Source organism: Ornithodoros turicata, chromosome 2 (assembly GCF_037126465.1).
Source record: "Ornithodoros turicata isolate Travis chromosome 2, ASM3712646v1, whole genome shotgun sequence".
NCBI lineage: Eukaryota > Metazoa > Arthropoda > Arachnida > Ixodida > Argasidae > Ornithodoros > Ornithodoros turicata.
Window position 1 is genome coordinate 78,126,494 of NC_088202.1, and position 19,362 is coordinate 78,145,855.

Genomic DNA, 19,362 nt, shown 5'->3' on the forward strand with positions numbered 1-19,362 from the left:
AACGTTCACATACATACTGCTCGCGACACGCTTGTCTGAAATCAGCACCCCTTGGTTTATACCATCTCTAATCTCCAGGTGTTGCAAGCCTATTTATTTCGAGTAATAAATATGCGCAGCATGTGGTCCACCTTACAGGCGATTTGAGATAACTGTATCGCGAGCAGTACGTTATAGGGAAAGGACTGTCCTATACCGAGCGCCAGAAGTATACATCGCGAGACGTGAAGGAACAACCAGTGATGAAGCGCTTGCTTCTAACGTTAATTTTGAAGCAGGAAGTATAAAATTAATAGACGTGTTCTCCAAGTCTTATTCAGCAAACACGAGTAATTAATATCTTCTTTCTACTTTACGAGTAACTGATAGTCTGTCGATACACATTCGATACTACATCGTTTATAACGAGGATGAAACCGGGACTGCTTTCTGCTATCGTCGCTTTTGCGTCCTCTTTCTCTTTGCTTCAGCTGGCGGACTGCGTTCTCCTGGCATGGATGCATGATCTCCCACGACTCTTCCACTGCCCCGAACTACAAGACTTATGCGACAATAAGTGGTTACGATGGTAATTTCGCAAGTTGTCAATGAACTGCTAAGTTGCTATTGCTAAGTAAGTAAGCATAGAAAGGCCCGCTATGCCGCATGCCATTCGCCGCAGAACCACAGGAGCTAAATAATTATTAGATATCTGTCTCTGATAAGCAAAATGGATTTCACACAGATGCTCCTTGCGATACTTTTATTTTTTATTTAATTATTTGTTTTAGAGCACGTGCCGTCTGGGTGACTGCGAAAACCGATGTGACAATGTGTTATTCATGTTTCCTCAAGTATGGTATTCGTGTTAAAGGAACGCTTACAGCGACAGTTTCAGGCAACCTAAAGCGCCAAACACAACTTGAATGATACGGGTGCTCAGATTAGTTTCGCTATACGCCAAATTGAACAGTAGAGAATGGTTGCGCACTGCAGCACACGAATGCCCTACCCTGACCCCTGAAAGGCTGTTCCCCTCAATCCGATTGTCAAATCGTGTGTATCTAAGCTCTTATGCGAGGCCGGTTGACAAACAACATAATTGAGTCATGCGACATGATCGATGGACTTTTACCAACCGATTGGTATAGGAGACGGCTTCCTTGTTACAATGTTTCGTGCTAGAAGCTGAAAAAGAAAGTGCTCAACTATTTTGACGCAACGTTTGTACCTGGAATGCCTGACACTCTGGGAAGCGAGTCTGCAGGACGTAATGTTTCGATAATGCAGTGCATCGTTTGGAACGTGAAGACTCATGACGATTGGGGCAACAGAGCCTGGCGCGAACACAGCGTGTAACGACGGAGAAATCTGGGGCGTAGAACGCAAGACTGGGACGGCTGTTCGCAGCGGTAATCTCCCGATGGAGTGTACCAGTCCATCATCGGCGTCGTCGGTTCAGATAAGTTGCTTGCGTCAGCTCGTGCTTCAAGTAGAAAAGATATTATGAAGGAGACATCTGAGCATCGTGATAACGTTGTATGTGCCAAAACTTGACGCGCACTCAACGGTTACGAACCTTCAACAAAAGATTCACTAGACCCCGTTTCACCAATGCCGATTAACATTTGAACCGAGATCAACGGTCCTTTAACTTCAATTTAACGCTGAACTCTACTCACTAAAGTGAATTTTTGTCACTGAAACATTCATCACGTCACCAACTAACGTTTGTAAAAAATAATTGAGTGCTAAAGTTCTAGTTTTAGCAACCCTTAATATCAGTTCAAATTTAACCAACGTTGGTGAAACCGGGCCCAATTCCGCTCGAGACAATAGGCCTGCACAATGAGTAGGATGAGCCTATAATTACTTTAAAACCTAAACTTAATCGAATGCGAAAGGAATAGTTGTGTAACCGCGCCGGATACGCATGCAGCGCATGTTCGGATATAAACATGTGTATAGAACACACACATGCATACGCGATAGCTCATACGGATCAGAATATGAAGTTGCGCTCATTTTGTTTTGTATCCTGTCTTGTGTTGTTTTCGCCCTTAAGTGTGCAGCTCCGGAAGCATTCGAATTTTCGGTTTGGAAGAAAGATGGATTCGAAATACGACTATCGAATTCCGTATTCGATTCGGAAATCGAATCGATTATGGGATTATTCGCTTCGAAATTTGAAAAATTCCAACATTCGCACATGCATAGAAATGACAGTATGTAGTGGAAGATGCCATCCCTTCAAGCACTGTTTTTTTTTTTTTTAAATCAAAACCTCGAAAACCGATCTGATTTGCCAGGAGCAACTTCTCCACGAACTCGTTCCTGAGATAAAAAGGCTTTACGCCAAACACTTGCCCTCTTACGCTTGCTATTTGACATAGAAATCACCTCATACGTGGCTTTATGCGACACGTGCGACTCTTTTACGACCTGCGATAATGTTTCCACGTCTAAAATTCCCGATCCGCGATTATATAAAAGGCGAAAAAGAAAAAAAAAAAAAAACTATCCTCTCGCACCTACACGCCCAAAGGAGAGTTTGTCAATGTAGGAAGTTCGAGAAAGCGTGGCTGGGATTGTCCCCGTTGTGGTTTTTTAGGTGAAGTGGCGTAAATTTAATTACTTCGGCGTCCTTATCGAGCTATCTGCGTCTACTTGTGCCGCAACACTTTCGACCCCTTTTCTAGGGAGGAGCGCTGCCCGGTCATTTGTCTTCAACGCTTTACCGATGACCCGAAGCTTTCTCCTTCGTTGGCGGCACCTTCAGGATACTTTTCACCTTGGTACCTGAGGGCAAACACGCAGACAGGATATCTTGGAGCATGGAGTGCGCTTGTCTTATGTGACCGGAATACCGCAACATGCAACTCGATGAGAACGAGTAAACAACAACAACTCTATATAAATGATGATGAGTGGGGAGTTTCATCGCCAGGGGCGATAATTCTACCCCAATGCTGGCGGTAATGTGGAATAATGAGTGGACTCACAGTGAGGACCCGAGTCCTACGGTGTCCAAAAAAATTAGTAGTGTTTTTAGGACAGAGCGTTGGTGGGCTGGATTTGGCCATGGACCAAGCCATTTGGACATAGTGATAGGGCGAGAGTCCAGATGATTTAGAGACACTGAAAGTGTGGATCTGAAAGGTTAGAAGTGCGGGCAATGGAGAAGGATGTACAGTTCCGGTCAACCTTAATAATAACACTGGAAAAAATTCGGTCGCATCTCCCAGCGCGGTAACAGCCACCCTTGGGGGCACTGGGGGAATGTTAAGTGAACAAAATGCTTGCGTTAAACTAACAGAATAATTTTGTCCAATTAAGATTTTCTCATGGCCCCAGGGGTTTCTGTAATCGCGCTCAGGGACGAGACCACATTTTTTAAGGTTGACCGGGGCTGTACTCTAGATGTTCCAGATCACCGGAGTGACGGCATCGAGGCTTAATGTAGTGAAACGCTGTTGTTGAATGTCGGAAATTGGCCGTATGTGTAGCGTTCTTGACAGAGCTATTTTTTCCTCCACGCTGTACATGAACAAGACGCGCCCATAAAACGCGTGCCGCAATGTGTTTATCCAGACATACTGAAAATAGCACGCATTGTTCCTATATATAAGGCAGGTGGCAAGGAAAAAGTTGAAAATTACCGTCCAATATCTGTACTTGGTGCAATTAACACTGTCTTTGAGAAACTCGTCTGTGCTCAGATGACACGTTTTATCGAAAAATATGATGTTCTATGTAAAGCACAGCATGGTTTCCGCGCAGGCAAATCAACGAGTTCAGCTGTTTTCTCTGTTACTCAGAAAATCAACTATGCTCTAAATAACAACCTTGTGACTGTTGGTTTGTTTGTTGACCTTCGCAAGGCTTTCGACACTGTGAACCACGGCATTCTGCTAAGCAAACTGCATTACTGCGGCTTTCGTGGTCTTATGTTGTGCTTTCTGCAGAGTTATTTGTCATCAAGGTGTCAGTTTACGTCAATCAATGGAATGCTCTCAGACCCTTTCCCGATTGTTATGGGGGTCCCCCAGGGGTCTGTATTGGGTCCTCTGCTATTTTCCTTGTATGTTAATGATTTGCCGTTCGCAGTACCTAAAATGTCCACATGTATGTACGCGGACGACACTTGTTTCGTTATCAGTGGTAAGACAGTTGACGAAGTTAAAGCTGCTATTTCGAGTGAGACTAACTGCATTGCACGCTGGTTTAGAGCAAATCATCTGTCGTTAAATATAGATAAGACATGCTTTGTTGTTTTTAGAAAGCCGTCCACAGTCGGCACGCAGATTGAGTTGAGTATTGAAGGTCAATCTGTTAAACAGGTAGAGGAGTTTAAATATCTTGGTGTCTTGCTTGATTCGTCTCTCACCTGGAAACCGCATATCGATTACATTGCGAGAAATGTAGCGCGGTCTTGTCACGCTCTCTTTTTGGCTCGTCAGTGTTTTTCTATTCATGTAACTAGACAACTTTACTTTTGTCTCGTTGAATCTCATTTGTCCTATTGTATAACCTCATGGGGAAATACATTCCCTGCTTATCAGGAAATTCTATTTAAGTTGCAGAAAAGAAGCCTAAGACTGATAACTTTCTCTCACACGAGGCATCCATCGGTAGACCTTTTCACGAGACTTAACATACTACCGTTACCTGATCTAGTTCGCTTTTGGTACCTGAAGCTAGTGTATAAAATAATAAATACCGGGGAATATCATGGCACAACAGGGTTTAATTTGTGCCCTAGAAATAACAGGAGTGTACAACGTCTTATTTTCAAACCTTTTCGAGCAAACAATGTTTATGGGAGCCGGTTGCTAGAAAGCTATGGTATCAGATTGTGGAATATGCTGCCATCCGACTTAAAATATGGCAAGCATTTTGTGCGCAGCTTACGTCGCTATGTGATGAACAGCTCAACCATTCTTTCATCTTAATTATTTTGCTGTAAAATTGTAGTGTAAGTGTATGTGGATAATATTTTTAATGTCGTTGCACTGCTTCTCAGTGTCTTTCTATCTGACTGTGAATTAATGTTATTGAGGATGAGCTGTGGGAGTCAATACTAGCCTGTGCTAATGACACCCATAATTTCATCCCTAAGCTTTGTATTTAGTCATTTTAATTCCATACTTCAATAAACAAACTTCAAACTACTCAAAAAAAAAAATGCGATGTGGTCTTACTCTGGCAGTACGCAGAATGGGCGAAAGGGCAACGAAAGAAAAACACTTCGTGTTAACAACCTCTAGTCGGTCGATCACTCCCTTCAAGTGAGCCATCTTGCTGTCCCAAATTTTTTTCTTCTTTCCTTTCTTACTTTTTATACTTGACTCCAAATATTCAGCAGTGTAGTGAACATTCTTCGAGAGAAAAAAACGTATGCTGTTCATTTGCGGGGACTTTGCTTTCCACGTACTAGCAGATGTCTCAGCTATTCGAGATCTGTCGCATGTATCGTCTTAAAAACATGGGTAGAACGCACGACAGACACAAGGAACAGCACGGACAGCGTTCAATAGCAACTGGTTCTATAGCAACAGTGCCTTGTGTTTCTCGTGCGTCTACCACGTTTATTGACAAACAACATGCACTCCACATTCTTGCACCATCGTCTTATTGCTTAGCTTTTCTGGGTGTACCCCAGAAGAGGTATATTCCTGATTGTGATCGCTGGGACTGCGGCATACCAGACAATTACTCAGAAAATGCACCAGCCTGCCGTTACCGAAGAAGTTAAGGCGTCATCAGGTGATGGTGATGCGATGAAGGAAAACAAATGACGAAGGAGGTAACGAAGCTTGTCTCCTTCAAAGTACTTCGCGTCGCCGATTATGCACTATTCCCAACTCCTTGGAGGCTTGTTCAGGTCCCTCAGCCAACTCAACTGTGTCTTCGAAGGTGTCATATACGTATTCGTCCTTTCAGCGTGAACAGGAGCCGAGGAAACAGAAGTCAGCATGACTTCTGTTTCCACGGAGGCTGTGAAAGCACTATTGTGTCTATTTTAGTGAGCAATTCACGAACTGGCAGTGATGAAAGCGTTGGCCCATTGTCATGGTGGGGGATCCATGAAAATGGCCCTATAGCTCAGATCTTTTCTTTCTGATACTGTCGTAGTAAAAAACCCATGGAATTGACCTCCGTAGCTCAGATCGTTCTTCTCTGATAGAACTTTGCGCGGTTCGTTGTTGGCCCTCGAGGAACACACTCATAATGAATAACTCCCACGCAGTCAGGCAATGCGATCAACTTCGCCTTCACGTTCCAGCGCACTTGCCACGCTTTCTTGGGCATTGGAGACGTCTTTGATCATACCTAGCGTGGAACCTGCCGCTTTGACTCAACGTCGTACTCGTAATCGCAGGTATCGTCAGCTGTTGCGATAGTTTCAAGTGGACTTCCCCGTTCTCTGAGAATACTTTTGCTGATGAAATATTATTGCTGCTTCTAACAGTCTGTCGTGGTTCTTTCTTTCTTTCTTTCTTCTTCTTCTTTTTTCTGTTTTTTTTTTTTTTTTCAGCGACGCGATGCAGCTTCCTCTTGTCTATTACAATGTCATGACAGAACCCTGCACACATTTGGACACGCGCTTATTTTATGTTAGACCTGGGATGACGACAGTGAAAGTGAGCGTAGTTCATGTGCAGGATACTTGAGAAATGTGTACGACAGAACAGTCTGATGGATGGCGGAGGTTGTGCTCCTAGAGATTTTTATTTAATACGGCTCTTCCACTGTAATGTATAGCTACGACATATGATAACTCTCGTGCACGAATGGCAGTCAGCGGTGGCGTCGTAGCTTTTTTAACCGGAAGCTTGCTTGAGGTAGGCGGGTGTACACCTAGGTAGAGCCCTGCACGGGCCGACTTTTCCGGGCCCGACCCGGCCCGAGCGCATCGAAAAATGGCGCGGGCCGCCCCGGACCTTCATGTTTTTACGTCGCCCGGCCCGGTCCGGTGCGATGGCCCAGTGCATAGAGCTCGGCCCGGCCCGGTGACTCAGGGCGTAGATCCCGGCCTAGTATTTCCAGTCGTGACGTACGCGTTTCAAGCGCTTATCACACAAATTTATAAGAAGAGAAGACACGGCCAGATACATACAAGAACTGTCGGCTTAACACCACAACAGCACGAGACCAAATTAAATCCAGGACGCACGCTGGCAAGCGCGTTATCGTTACACTAACAAGTTTTGTGGATGTAGAGGGTGCTGTCGACAAACTCATCCCAATCCTTACCCCTCTCACAAAGCTTTGCGAACGTGTTTGTGAAATACGTGAGGAGTCAAGAGCAATGTAAAGTGGCTTTGAGAATGTTATAGAGGGTCGAATCAAACGCGTAATGCAGTGTCCCTTTCTTATTTTTGCAAATACTATGCACAGGAATGACGCAAGCACGTGATGATATGAACTACTAGTCCTCCATTGCGTGGAATTAGCTACGTGACTCGGTCGAGCCTGACTCTCGGAAACGTGTTTGTCGGCTCGGCCCGCCGTGCTGGCGTCTTCTGCCCTCCCGGGCCCGACCCGGCCGGCCCGGAGCACACAGCCAATAACAAGCTCGGCCCGGGCCCGTGCAGGGGGGGGGGGGGTATATGTTTATTCACACAAAGGAGATGTCGGCCAGGCAAGTGCCGGCTTGCTACTCCTTAAAAAAAAAGATGGGTTTTATCGCTCGCGTTAAATAAAATATCTGGGCACGTTAGAGCAAACACCCTTTGTACTGTATTTAGGAGTATTTAAAAAGTATTTACAAGAATAAATACCCCAAAATACCCCATTTGTCGAGTCTGTATTTAAATACAAAATATAAATATATGTATTTATATTTTAAATAGTATTTTAATTACAATGTATTTAAATACTGCCCATCTCTGCCAGGTGTCAATAGCGCGTAAATCCCGAACAAGAAGCTAGATTGACTGCGCAGAACTGAAAGACAACCATGTCATCATCACTTCTGCAATTCCACTTCGTCTTCATCCTGGACCTGGACAGCGTCGTGGATCACGTTCCGGCTACTGAGGTAGACAGATCACGCATTGGACACTTCATGACCTCGTTCTATTACTGTGTCTGTGATTTCTGTGATATATTATTCTGGCAGCATTTTCTGGTCTGCAGGAGTCACACATTGCGTGCATAGGTTGGACTCACACATGCGTTTCTTGTCCGCGGAGACGCGAAGCGTTTCCAGCCGCTTTTCGAGAACCGCTCCGTGCTGCAGCTCTCAAGCGCGGATACGCAAACGCTTTCCGGAACGCTCGCGGACGTATGGAATTGGATTCCTTTGACGCCGGCGAGCCTCCCAACACAACAGCAACACCGCACGGGGATCGTTTGTCGTTTTTGTGTGTGTTTGGTGCGACCGTGTATGACTTAATTGGTATACCATACGTTGTTTGTTGTCTAAGCTGTCAATGACGAACTGGGAGCTTACGCGAACTACATAATCAACGAAAACAAATACGATTTGAGTTTGACCATGTGTGTTGGTCGCCGGCAGGTAAAGATGCGTCTCGCTACTTCCGCCTTTCCTTCGCTGCATCTGTATTGTGTCACGATTGATGATGCAAGCAGCAATGCTTCACAATGTAAATTTGGACGAAGAGCGCAAGAAGTGACGGCACAATCTTGACACAGCAACAACAACGAAACGCGTTTGCAGGCCTGCAGCTCGGCTATGTGTAACAGGCTCCTCTCGGCCGCTCCTCTTTTTGAAACGCATCTGTGAATGAGCCGTTTTCCTCGACGCTCTACAAAGCACGACAAGTCACTGCTCTGCTAGCCTTGTCGTCACTGAATTAGTTCATCGTCGGAGATTGGGGTACATCGATAAGAGATTATGAACGTTCCCGCCAGGCTGCTAGGGCAGGTCACGCGCGCAATCTTTCTGACAAAGATTCTGGATCCATAATCATTAATGGAAGCACATTTAGTGGGTCCAATGAACCGTATCATTCATAAGGTATTTGTAAACATGACCAAAATTGATCACGGTTCTCATTCACAGGATCATAGGATTAAACGTACTAATTAAAAATAATTAATTAGGAAGGCCGCGTGGAACGTAATATCCCGCGCGTAATAGGCACGCGTGTGGTGACCCAGGTTTCAATCCCAGCTGTGCTGTCTGTGTGTTTTCCCAGGGTTTCATGACAAGCTCTAACCGTAAATGTCGGTACAGTTTCCCACGAAGTCGGCCGGGGACGCACAATCCCCCGAGCAACACGCCGCCTGTTGGCAGGCAGAGCGCTCGGCAACAAGGCGCTACAAACCAACAAGTCAGTGCGGAAATCTCACGAATTGAAATGTTATGTGCAAAGACAGCTGAGCGCATCAGAGAAGTAAAGGCGAAGCTCAATACGCTGTGCAAGTAGGTCAGCTATCTGCGCAGCTCTCCTGTTCCCTCTCTTCCCTATTACCCGTGGAGCGATCTCATTGGTCTCTCTCCCAAACTAGGAACTACAATTTCAAGGTTGAAGCGTTTCGTATTCACAGCACATTTAAACATGTGTTTTGCAGCTTTACTGCACTGTTCGGAGCAGATAAACAAAGCGTCGTTGCTTTTGGAACAGGAGTACGAAAATATACCAGAAACACAATGAGATATCGCAATAGCCATTCATTGCACTCCAAACGTACCGACAACTTTGCTTTAAGGTGTTGTGCATCAGGGGGAGCATTTCTGGCGAGATAGAATTATACCTAAGCTTACACAGGCTGCCGAACGCCGCCGGATCTAGTTTGAGTTTGAGTTTAGTTAGTTTCTAACATTCCATACGTTACACTATAGGTATATGAGCCACACAAAAATGAATAAGTAATATTATTCTGGAGTCTGTGTATCCCAACATGCTGTGTAGGCCACTTGCTTGGTGGCGCTAAATAGGCGATTACCCTTAATTGGTTGTTGACAGCGTTTGATATGTACAGGAAAACGCTACATGATTTTTTTTTCTCTCTCTAAATGTTTCATTACGGAGGTAATCTCACACGGGTAGGCTCTTCCTGATGAACTCATGCTCCCGGAAAAAGCGTATTAAACGTAGATTTTCGTATAGTCAAACGCTTTGTAAGAGAAGCCGTCGTGAGGAAGGGAAACTGGGGATAGGCAACAACATTAAGTCGTAATTCCTGTGAGAAGTTTTGGTGGAGTGTGCCGACAGCACTACGTTGACTTTGCCGAGAGCAAACATTATGCCATTCGTTTGACCTTTCCGGTCAAACCCAACCGTCACACACGGCACATGTTGGACGGGACATGTTGGACTAAGTTCAACGAGAACCCGCTTGGTTCGCAACGAGCGCATAGCGCCGGAGCTCAGGAGCTTGGCTTCAAAACAGGGGCATCGCGCATTCCATGTATTGAATATGGCGGTAAGCACACCAGTCTTTCTAGCCCACCATACCCTAGTATTTTCCAGGTTTCCCGTGTATTGCACTAAACTCATACCGGGATAACACATAGCACACACAAGAAAAACAAATAAGATTTTACTGGAGCACATTATTGTCAAAATGCACTGCAAATTGTGGAATACACACAACGGATACATGTACAAATTTACTTTTATGGATTTAGACCCGTTAGGGGAGGAGGGGATGGCTGCCAGAGGGCAAGAATATCGGGAATTAAAGGAACGGAGCCGAGCTACATTAAATTAAACATAAATGCACGTGAGACAACAAAGCTTCACGAAACAAGCACAAACTGTATATATGTATAACACATATTGGCTAAGAATACACTAATCAAGGGCTAGCTCGTCCAATCATGATCAAACTCGTCGTGGTGAAGACATAGAGTACATTGTTAACAAAGACAGTTGAACCTTAGGCTACACGAAACGTAATTTCTTCCTTGCCCGTAAAATTCTGAAACTATCACTATATAAAACCCTCGTTAGGCCAAATTAGAATACGTTGCAGCAATTTGAGACCCTCTTCAGTATTTTATGTCATGCGATACGTGTACACAATCGATCTGTACGTTTTATCCTGGGCAAATATGATTGCCCCCACCCGAGAGCGTCACATCAATGAAATCTAACCTTCGCATACCGCTGCTATCGCTACACTTTAAAATTTATCGTCTTTGCTTCCATCGTCCAATGTAATCCAACCAATCATCACCCAATGTATGTGTGTGTGCTTCTCTCGAAAAATTTACTACCAAAATCCCCCTGTACTGAAGTCATCTCTACTCCTTCCTCCTATAGCTAATCGTCAGAAAGTATAGGATTCCATATATGGCTGCCTAACTCAAACCTTTTCTGCACCATCAATGACCTTTCCTGGTATGAGTTGTCTCCGTGTGAGGTGAGTGAGGTATGAGCTGGGTGGTTGTCCTTGCACTTTGGCCGTCTCGTCCCACCTGAACGCCTTTTCTGTGCTGAGGCAGCGATACTGTACATGTAACACATCCTAATTATATAGAGCCTTGTCCACCAGGCCTGCCTAGGGTCCTTCTAGGTGACTGGAGTGGCCGTGCGAGAGGCATAAAGGCTTCTTTCGCTGTCGTGCGAGCTTCGATTTCGCTAGGGCTGACTGGGTCACTTCTAGATTAAATTGATAGCGATTCTTTTTTTTTTTATACCGTTGGGTGGTCTATACCGTACGTACCGGAACCAATGACAGCGTGCGTGTCTCAGAATCTTATCTGTTGATTGGGTGGGGTAGACTCGGTAGCCCACCGGACTCCCGGTAGTGGTATACTAAAACTCTCTAACGTCATGGAAATTACGAATGCTTGGCAAAAATTGGTCCAATAATGCGCCTGTATGACATGTTACTAACCGTGCCGTATTTCAAATCCAATAATACTTGGTGAACAATGAAGTACGTAAACAATGTGCAGAAGGCACTTGCAGGGGCGCAAACACTTATTGAAGAAGCCTTTGTGAGTGCACCGGGAAGTTACTACGCTTGGCATTTGCGTTAAATATAGGTTGGCGGGAATACGGACCTTTCGTCAAGCTCCATTGGAGCTTTTTGTCCCTGTCTCCCCCACAATATCGTCGAAATAAATAATATTATATTATATTATTATATTACTTCGATTTTAAACGTGAGGGGAGTTCGCGACTTTGCGAAAATTATCGCTCGTAAAAACCTAATTACGAACGAGGCAAAGCATATTCAAAGCTGCTTCCTTATGCCGCTGGCAGAACCGTCGGTTACTAATGGCCAGCTTTATTTTCCGGTGAGGAAGTGGCAGGCGCGTAAAAAGGAGGATTACAGCGGGGGCAAAGCAAAGCAAAAAATAACGACAACTTTATTTTAATGACGATTGGGGAGTTTCTTCGCCAGGGGCGATACCCTACCCCAACTCGTCACGATGCCGGAGGTCTTCCGATCTCAGCGCATGAACGTTACCCAAAACGATACACCAACATTTTATTGGGGAGCGAGTTTTATTCAATAAGCAAGTTTTATTCAGAGCGAGTTCCCTGGGCCAAAAAAAAAAAGTCTTGCACAGCTGCATGCTTGCACAACAGCATGCTTCGCTCACCGACAACGCAAGCGAAATGGTTTTCTTAGGTTTTTGGCGAGCAGACTCACTGCGCGGTGCGCCGTGAAGACGGGGCGCACGTGCACGCCGCGATAGACGCAGCCGCTGTGGCCTTTAGTGGGAGTGAGTGGACCTCACGACATATGTTTTGGCCCTCGTGCACAACTGAAAACAGGCGTGAAAGCGAGGCTGTGCGATGCATCCAAAGCGTCGCGTACCCCGCATGCAAGCGCATTTATGAGAAACCTCCGGATCTGCTACAACGGACTTCTTGGTAAATCAGAATAGAGGGCACGGCCCGGGATTGTGTTAAATTTGTGGGCCGCTTCGCGACCCACAGTTTGGGAACCCCTGCACCCCATTGCTGGCGGTAAAGTGGTGAAATATTATAATGAGTCGCTTCACTGAGAGGACCGTAATCCTACGATATATTCAAAAAATTTAGAAGTGCTTTTAGGGCAGAACGTTGGTGGATTGGACTTGGCCATGGACCGAGCAATTTTGACGTAGTGGGAGGGCGAGAGTTCAGCTGAAACAACAAACAATGAAACAATAAGACAAAATTTCTGCGGATGCTAAAATGTGTATGAGGACATCTAGGTTGCAAGGCAGCAACATATTGCAATAGGTGATACTCTCCCCATCTACCTCGCTAGGTAACAAATTGACAAGCCGAAATGGCGGTACATTGACATTGACAAAGTACAATGACAAAATTCGGAATGCAGGATACAAGGGTTGCAAAACACTTTGTTCCCCCTCTCTCCCTCCCTCGTTATTTATTATTATTATTTTATTATTATTATCATTATTATTATATATATATTATTATATGTTTTTTCAAGGAGAAAAAAAAGACGCCCGTTTGTGCGCCGTGTTCAACGTGACATTTTTCACGGTGCGCTTACCTCAAAATCAACTTTGGTGCACAACAGCGCCTGCCAGAACACCGATCTCTGCATATGCGTTCTACTGATTGATTGAAAGAAAGAAAAAAATGGGGAATGCGTTCTACTTCTGGTTCGTTCTTCCGTTCCTTATGCGAACGCACAAGAAGCGCGCCACTTTTATCACGTCATATCCCAAAGATAGACATAAAAAGTATCAGTACAAATATGATCCAGTTGTGCGTAGCAAGCCCTCTAACGAGTGTCCGACAAAAGAGTCGCGGGTTCCGGCTTCGCCTAAATGTGCCCTACAGCAGTTGACTAGTGCGTGGACTTCGAGGGGGGGGGGATATATTTATGAGACGAAATGAAAAAACAAAGGGGGAGAGGTCAGCCAAACGGGACGTCGGCTTGCTATTCCGCAACAAAAAGAAAATTAATGAAGATGAAGAATAAAATAAATAAAATAAAATAATGAAGAAGAAAGAAAAGAAGGAGAATGGAGATGAAGAAAGAAGAATAAAATAAATAAAAAAGAAAAGAACTGGGAAGTAAAGGATAGACCAACAAACGGTGAAAGAAGGATGAGAAAGATTAAAGACAAAGATGACAAAAGTAAAGATGACTAACAAACAGTGAAAGAATGATGGGATGGATTACAGAAGATGACTTTAAAAGAAAAGCAAGAGCTTAATGCGTTGAGGGTGAGAGTGGGGCACAGAAGAGTGAGATTGCACGACTGGAGTTCACAGGCTGTTCATAAGACCTGAATCGCTCAAGAAAGTCAAAACAGCTTTTGTCACAGACCGCTGTGTGTGGTGTCGTACTGAGCCGAGCAGAGTGGCCAGAGAAAAGTATGTGCACCGCAGCTCGAGTAGGCGCCGTGTGAGCGTGGCTCGAGGGGTGTCGAATTTGTGACAGTCGAGGAGAAGATGTTGAATATCAGCCTCAACAGCGGGCGACTGGAGAGGACCCATTTTACACAGAAGCAGAGGTGTCCTGCCGGCATTAAGTCGTAGTCGGTGTATAATGGACGCTTCTTGACGCGAGCAGTTGTGTGTGGCAACGAAATCCATCGACGGGTCGATAGACCGGAGGTGGTATGGACTTCGGAAAGCGGACTTCCCTAACTGGCCCAATGTTTTGGTCGGTTAAGGACACAGAACGTACTTCGCTGTCATGCCGGCAATATCATGAGTATCGACAATGATTTCCACGAAGGCTTATAGCCAGATTAGAGAATACACCTTGAAGTCACGAGGGTTTTCTATAAGGCGCGAGGAATTTACAGACACTAAGTTACCAAGTTGCCGATTTAATCTGACGAAGAATGTGATTAGTAGGGTCCACACCTTCCTTCCGTTCCGTTTCGTTTCAGTTTCTAGGATATCTCCTTTCATGAATGAATTCACTCCATACTTTTGACGGGGCTTTCTCATATATCAGGCTTCTTTCATCGAGACACCCAAGAGGCTATCGTACGTCGTAATTGATCTCCGCGACGGACACCAAACGACGCGATCCATTAGTGGCCAGTTCCGATATCATTCTGGCGCGCATGGGAAGATTCCTTGTCCGCGGGCCACAGCAAGTTCAAGTGTTCGTGCTCCGAGTTACAAGGAGGATCTGATTTGCACCGTGAATGAATTATCCCCTCAAGGGTAATGGCGCAACCGACGAACAGTTTCGTGGTATTCCCGTATGACAGCTTTGGTTTTACTGTCTAATAATTTGTACTCTTGGTTATTACTGCATAGTGTACTGTACTGTATAAATCTGCACCTTGGCATTTAGCAAGCACTCTGGTACAGGACAACAAGAATAATCCTCATTGTCAGGTGGATTCTGTTGCCATCATGCATCGCTTCTCGTAAAAATGAAGGCATGCGCTGCCGATTGGAAAGAGGAGAGTCGAGGGTACGTTTATTAAAAAATGAACAGGAAAGGTTCGAAAAAGGGATGTGTAAGTTTCTACGGAGTATCTAAACCGAGTGGAACTGGCTCCCACAGAACATTGTTGACCTCGCAGATCCCCTAATCTTCCGCTGGCATTTACTTTCCCATTTGTTTCATTAATAACTTTGTTGTCACATAGATTTCCTTGCCAGTCTACTGTGGCCAGTGTATCATCGTTATTGCTTTGAACTACTATTGTTATTATTGTTATAATTCTTGCTTGTTCTCCTTCTAAACTAATAGTGTGCAAAGGCTGTCGTTAGGTTTTCTTTATCGCATACCCATGTAATGACCCTTAGTGGTCCCTTGAGTTGTGGAATAATAAAATAAATAAATAATAGCTTTCCACTGAAGAACGCTTTGGACAAAACACACACAGACACACACACACACACACACATTTCCTATCTTTCTCTTCACTCGAGTTTCTTCTCGAGAGTGTCAGTTTTTACATTTGTGACCTCTCCGTGCAATCGTTTGGGAAATCTACTTGGGAAGGTCGCGAGTTCCTCTTTTTCAGCACCTCAGACGGTGATGACTATTTGTAATGTAAAACTCGATTTTTGACTGCACGTGGGTTAAGAACGTGGCGCGAACAGTTCACTTTTGAAACGAGTATAATAAAATTGAATCTGACAAAGAGGTCTAGCGCGACAGCGGTTTTCTCCGGAAATTCCCCGCGACCAGGAAGTTCGTTTTCTTTCTCGTCCGCAGTGCAGTGAAGGTATCGCTATACTGCGAAACGGCGCGAGAGTACGCCCACTTCATATGCGAATGAGAGTAGCAGACACTTGGACCTCCTTTCGAACTACTTCAAGTTGATCATAAAAATACGGGCACTCTCCTAGCACCCCAATTGTCGAAGGACAGGCACGTGTACAATTTCGTTGATGGTTCTCAATTTTTACTTGTGGTGCTAGTGCGAAATAAACAGATGCAGCTGAAACGTCAGAGGTTCAAGCGACATGAAGCAATATGCGGAAAGCACCAAGAAAGTATACCATATTCGAACTATCCTGTGGAGGCCATGTATATGCTTGAGTTGGAACTTTGTGCCGTGGGCATGGCGAAAGAGGTTAAGATTGCGAGCGACCAGACATGATCGACGTGTTGCAGTGACTCCTTAACCTACATTCGAAATTAAATTGTACTGCTCTGTTTCGGAATATATATATCAGTCCTGAATTCTGCCTTAACAAAAATAAGTGAAGTCAGAAACACGAAAGGACAACAAGGACATGTCAGAACACGAAAGGACAGACACAACACGAAGTCTCAGACTTCGTGTTGTGTCTGTCCTTTCGTGTTCCCTAGTCTCGGAGTTTTACATTATGCATCATCTGCACCAGCTCGCTTGCTTCTTAACCATTTTTTCATTGTCATATCCTCATGCAAGCTTCGTCCCATATACCCCACATCTGCTTCTTGGTTCTTCATAGTCCTCTAGTCTTCATACTCTACGTCTCCAGGCCTTGTTCATTGACACTTCGTGTTGTGTCTGTCCTTTCGTGTTCCCTAGTCTCGGGGTTTTACATTATGCATAGATAATTATGTTAATAAAATATTATGATCAAAAATGGACACATGCAAAGAAAGGTCTTCCGATTCAGGCGATTTTCTATTGCCAAAATGCCTTTTGAATGGGCTTTCAAAACAAAATACGAATTCCTCTTGTATAACATAAAAAAAAATGGCTGCATCTCTGGGCATCGTTTCAAGCGCGTTTAAATGCGGTTGCTTTGTAGGAGCATCGCTGGTTATAATTTTTTATCTCTGTATCCCATAAAAGGCTACAGACGGACCTACAGGGTGGTTTGTACAACTTTAAATGATAAAAACGCTCAAAATTTCAAACTGTACCCGGTACGCCTTGTTTTCCTGGTGTTTATCAAAATACGTAGACAGCTTAATTAATGCAAAGACATATGTACTCCATTTATATAAATCAGTATTAAATGACATGGGCATCTACCTGCTCATCAGCACAGCAGCCACCGAAATTATATTGCACCGAAATTCCCCTTACATTGTCATGAACGATATCTGAAACCTACCACTGCCCGTTAGCACAGCTATTTCGCCTTTTGTAATGCGCAACCACAGGACAGATGACTTGCATGTCCCCAACAGAATTACTTAACCAAGGCCACCAATTACCCCCGAAAAGACCACTATCCGCCGATCGACTTCCGACTGTGGTCGCTGTGGACAGGGCGTTTCCTGAAATGCCCGCGAGCGATGCTGACTGTAGTAGCCGTGATATACGATAGCGGAATCGTTAAGCGTCTACCACAGTCCGCATGACTGGCGACGGAAGAAAGGGAAAGTAATAAACGCGCCTCGTCTGCTACGTGGGGTTGTTGCGTCCGCCATGTCCCACTTCTGCGACCGCCCCCTTGGGCTAGAAGGGGGCTGTCCGAGGACACACGCCCTGCGTGGGATATGCCTATATAAAAGCTGCTGCCATCCAGCACAAACCATCAGTCCGCCAGCTGAGCTGACTAGCACCTCGCAACACCGACCATGAAGGCCATGGTAAGAAACGTTCCGTTGGCAATCTGAATAGAATCACCTGGCAGGCCTACGCCACCAGGCCTTACGTGACCTAATGCAGTTCGTGTTTTGGTTCGCTTCCATACTGTAATTGTATCGACTTGCCAGCGCCTTCCCTGTATCTGCTCTTACAATATGTATGAAAGATCGTCTTATCCCTATGTGACTTCTCCTTATAGTTTGTCGTCGCCGCCCTCGCGGTCCTCTTCGCTGTCGCCAACGCCGGATTCTTCGGCGGCTACGGCGGCTATGGTGGTTACGGCCACGGCTATGGTGGCTACGGCCACGGCCTTGGTTATGGCCTCGGCGGTGGATACGGCCACGGCCTTGGTCACAGCTATGGTGTTGTACTCAAGGGCGGTTACGGCCTCGGACATTATGGTGGTGGCTACGGTGGTGGCTACGGTGGCGGCTACGGTGGCGGCTACGGTGGCGGCTACGGTGGCGGCTACGGTGGCGGCTACGGTTATGGAGGTTACGGCCATGGCTGGTGGTAAAGAGTGCCACGTCTTTGACGAGTCATCTGCCTGAAGCACACTGTGAAGTGAATTGGCATATTTATGTAAATAAAAGTCATTTTTACGTTATATGTTATCTCGACGATGTCCATTGTTGCACATCACAAACACAGCTAACAGCGGTATGTATGAACTGTGAGCGACTAACCAGCAGTCACCTGGCGAAGGCAGTAATATTTTTTGCACGTTATGTGCAAACCATTGCTCAATGCGCCAACCTCCAGATGGAAAACGTGTACATGCAGAAAGTACGAGTTCACCACAATAAGAAAGCTCCGGACATTCCTTATGGCTACGTTTTTTTGTCCACGCGCCACGCAGGAAATAATGGCAATGAGGAAAATACTATCTTCGTGAACAATATGGCAGAGAACTTAAACTTCTTCCGCAAACAGCCGGTATTGTGCGGAACAAGAACGGTCCTGTACAAGGTGCAGAAGTACTGCGATATATACGAAGCAATGATATACAGAGGAGCCCGGGACAGCGAATTGGAGAGGCTCGTTTGAGTGACGGCTCTGCAACTCACGATCCAGCAGAGGTAGTAGAGCAGTTTCAGAAGTCCTACGGAGATCCTGCTGACATCCGACTGCAGAGGAGAGTGGCCTCTGAGTGAGGCAGGAAAATTCTGTAATGGCCTTCAACAAGTGTCAGAAGATCTGAAAGAGATTCTCACTAGTAGAGTAACGTTAGTAGAGGTCCATGAGGCCATAGACGCTATGAAGGTGGGCTCGGCTCCTGGCCCTGACGGGCTCCCATTAGAGTTTTTCAAGGTGTTCTGGCCATTGCTGGGCCATGGACTAGTGTCGTTCTTTAATGAAATACTAATGACAGAGAACACCCTACCTCGTTTAAAAAAGGTCGCATCATATTGCTGCCTCAGGAGAAATCTAGTGATAAGGCGGACCCGAGTAGCTGGAGAACGATAACGCTCTTA

The 19,362-nt window shown here is 45.3% G+C and overlaps 1 protein-coding gene across 1 annotated transcript; it reads left to right on the plus strand.

Moving 5' to 3' along the window:
* Positions 1-17,877: 17,877 nt before the first annotated feature.
* Positions 17,878-18,404, plus strand: LOC135384804 (keratin-associated protein 21-1-like). The gene is made up of 2 exons (XM_064613990.1): positions 17,878-17,889; positions 18,087-18,404. The coding sequence occupies exons 1-2, from the start codon at positions 17,878-17,880 to the stop codon at positions 18,402-18,404; spliced, it is 330 nt and encodes a 109-aa protein (XP_064470060.1).
* Positions 18,405-19,362: the final 958 nt, after the last annotated feature.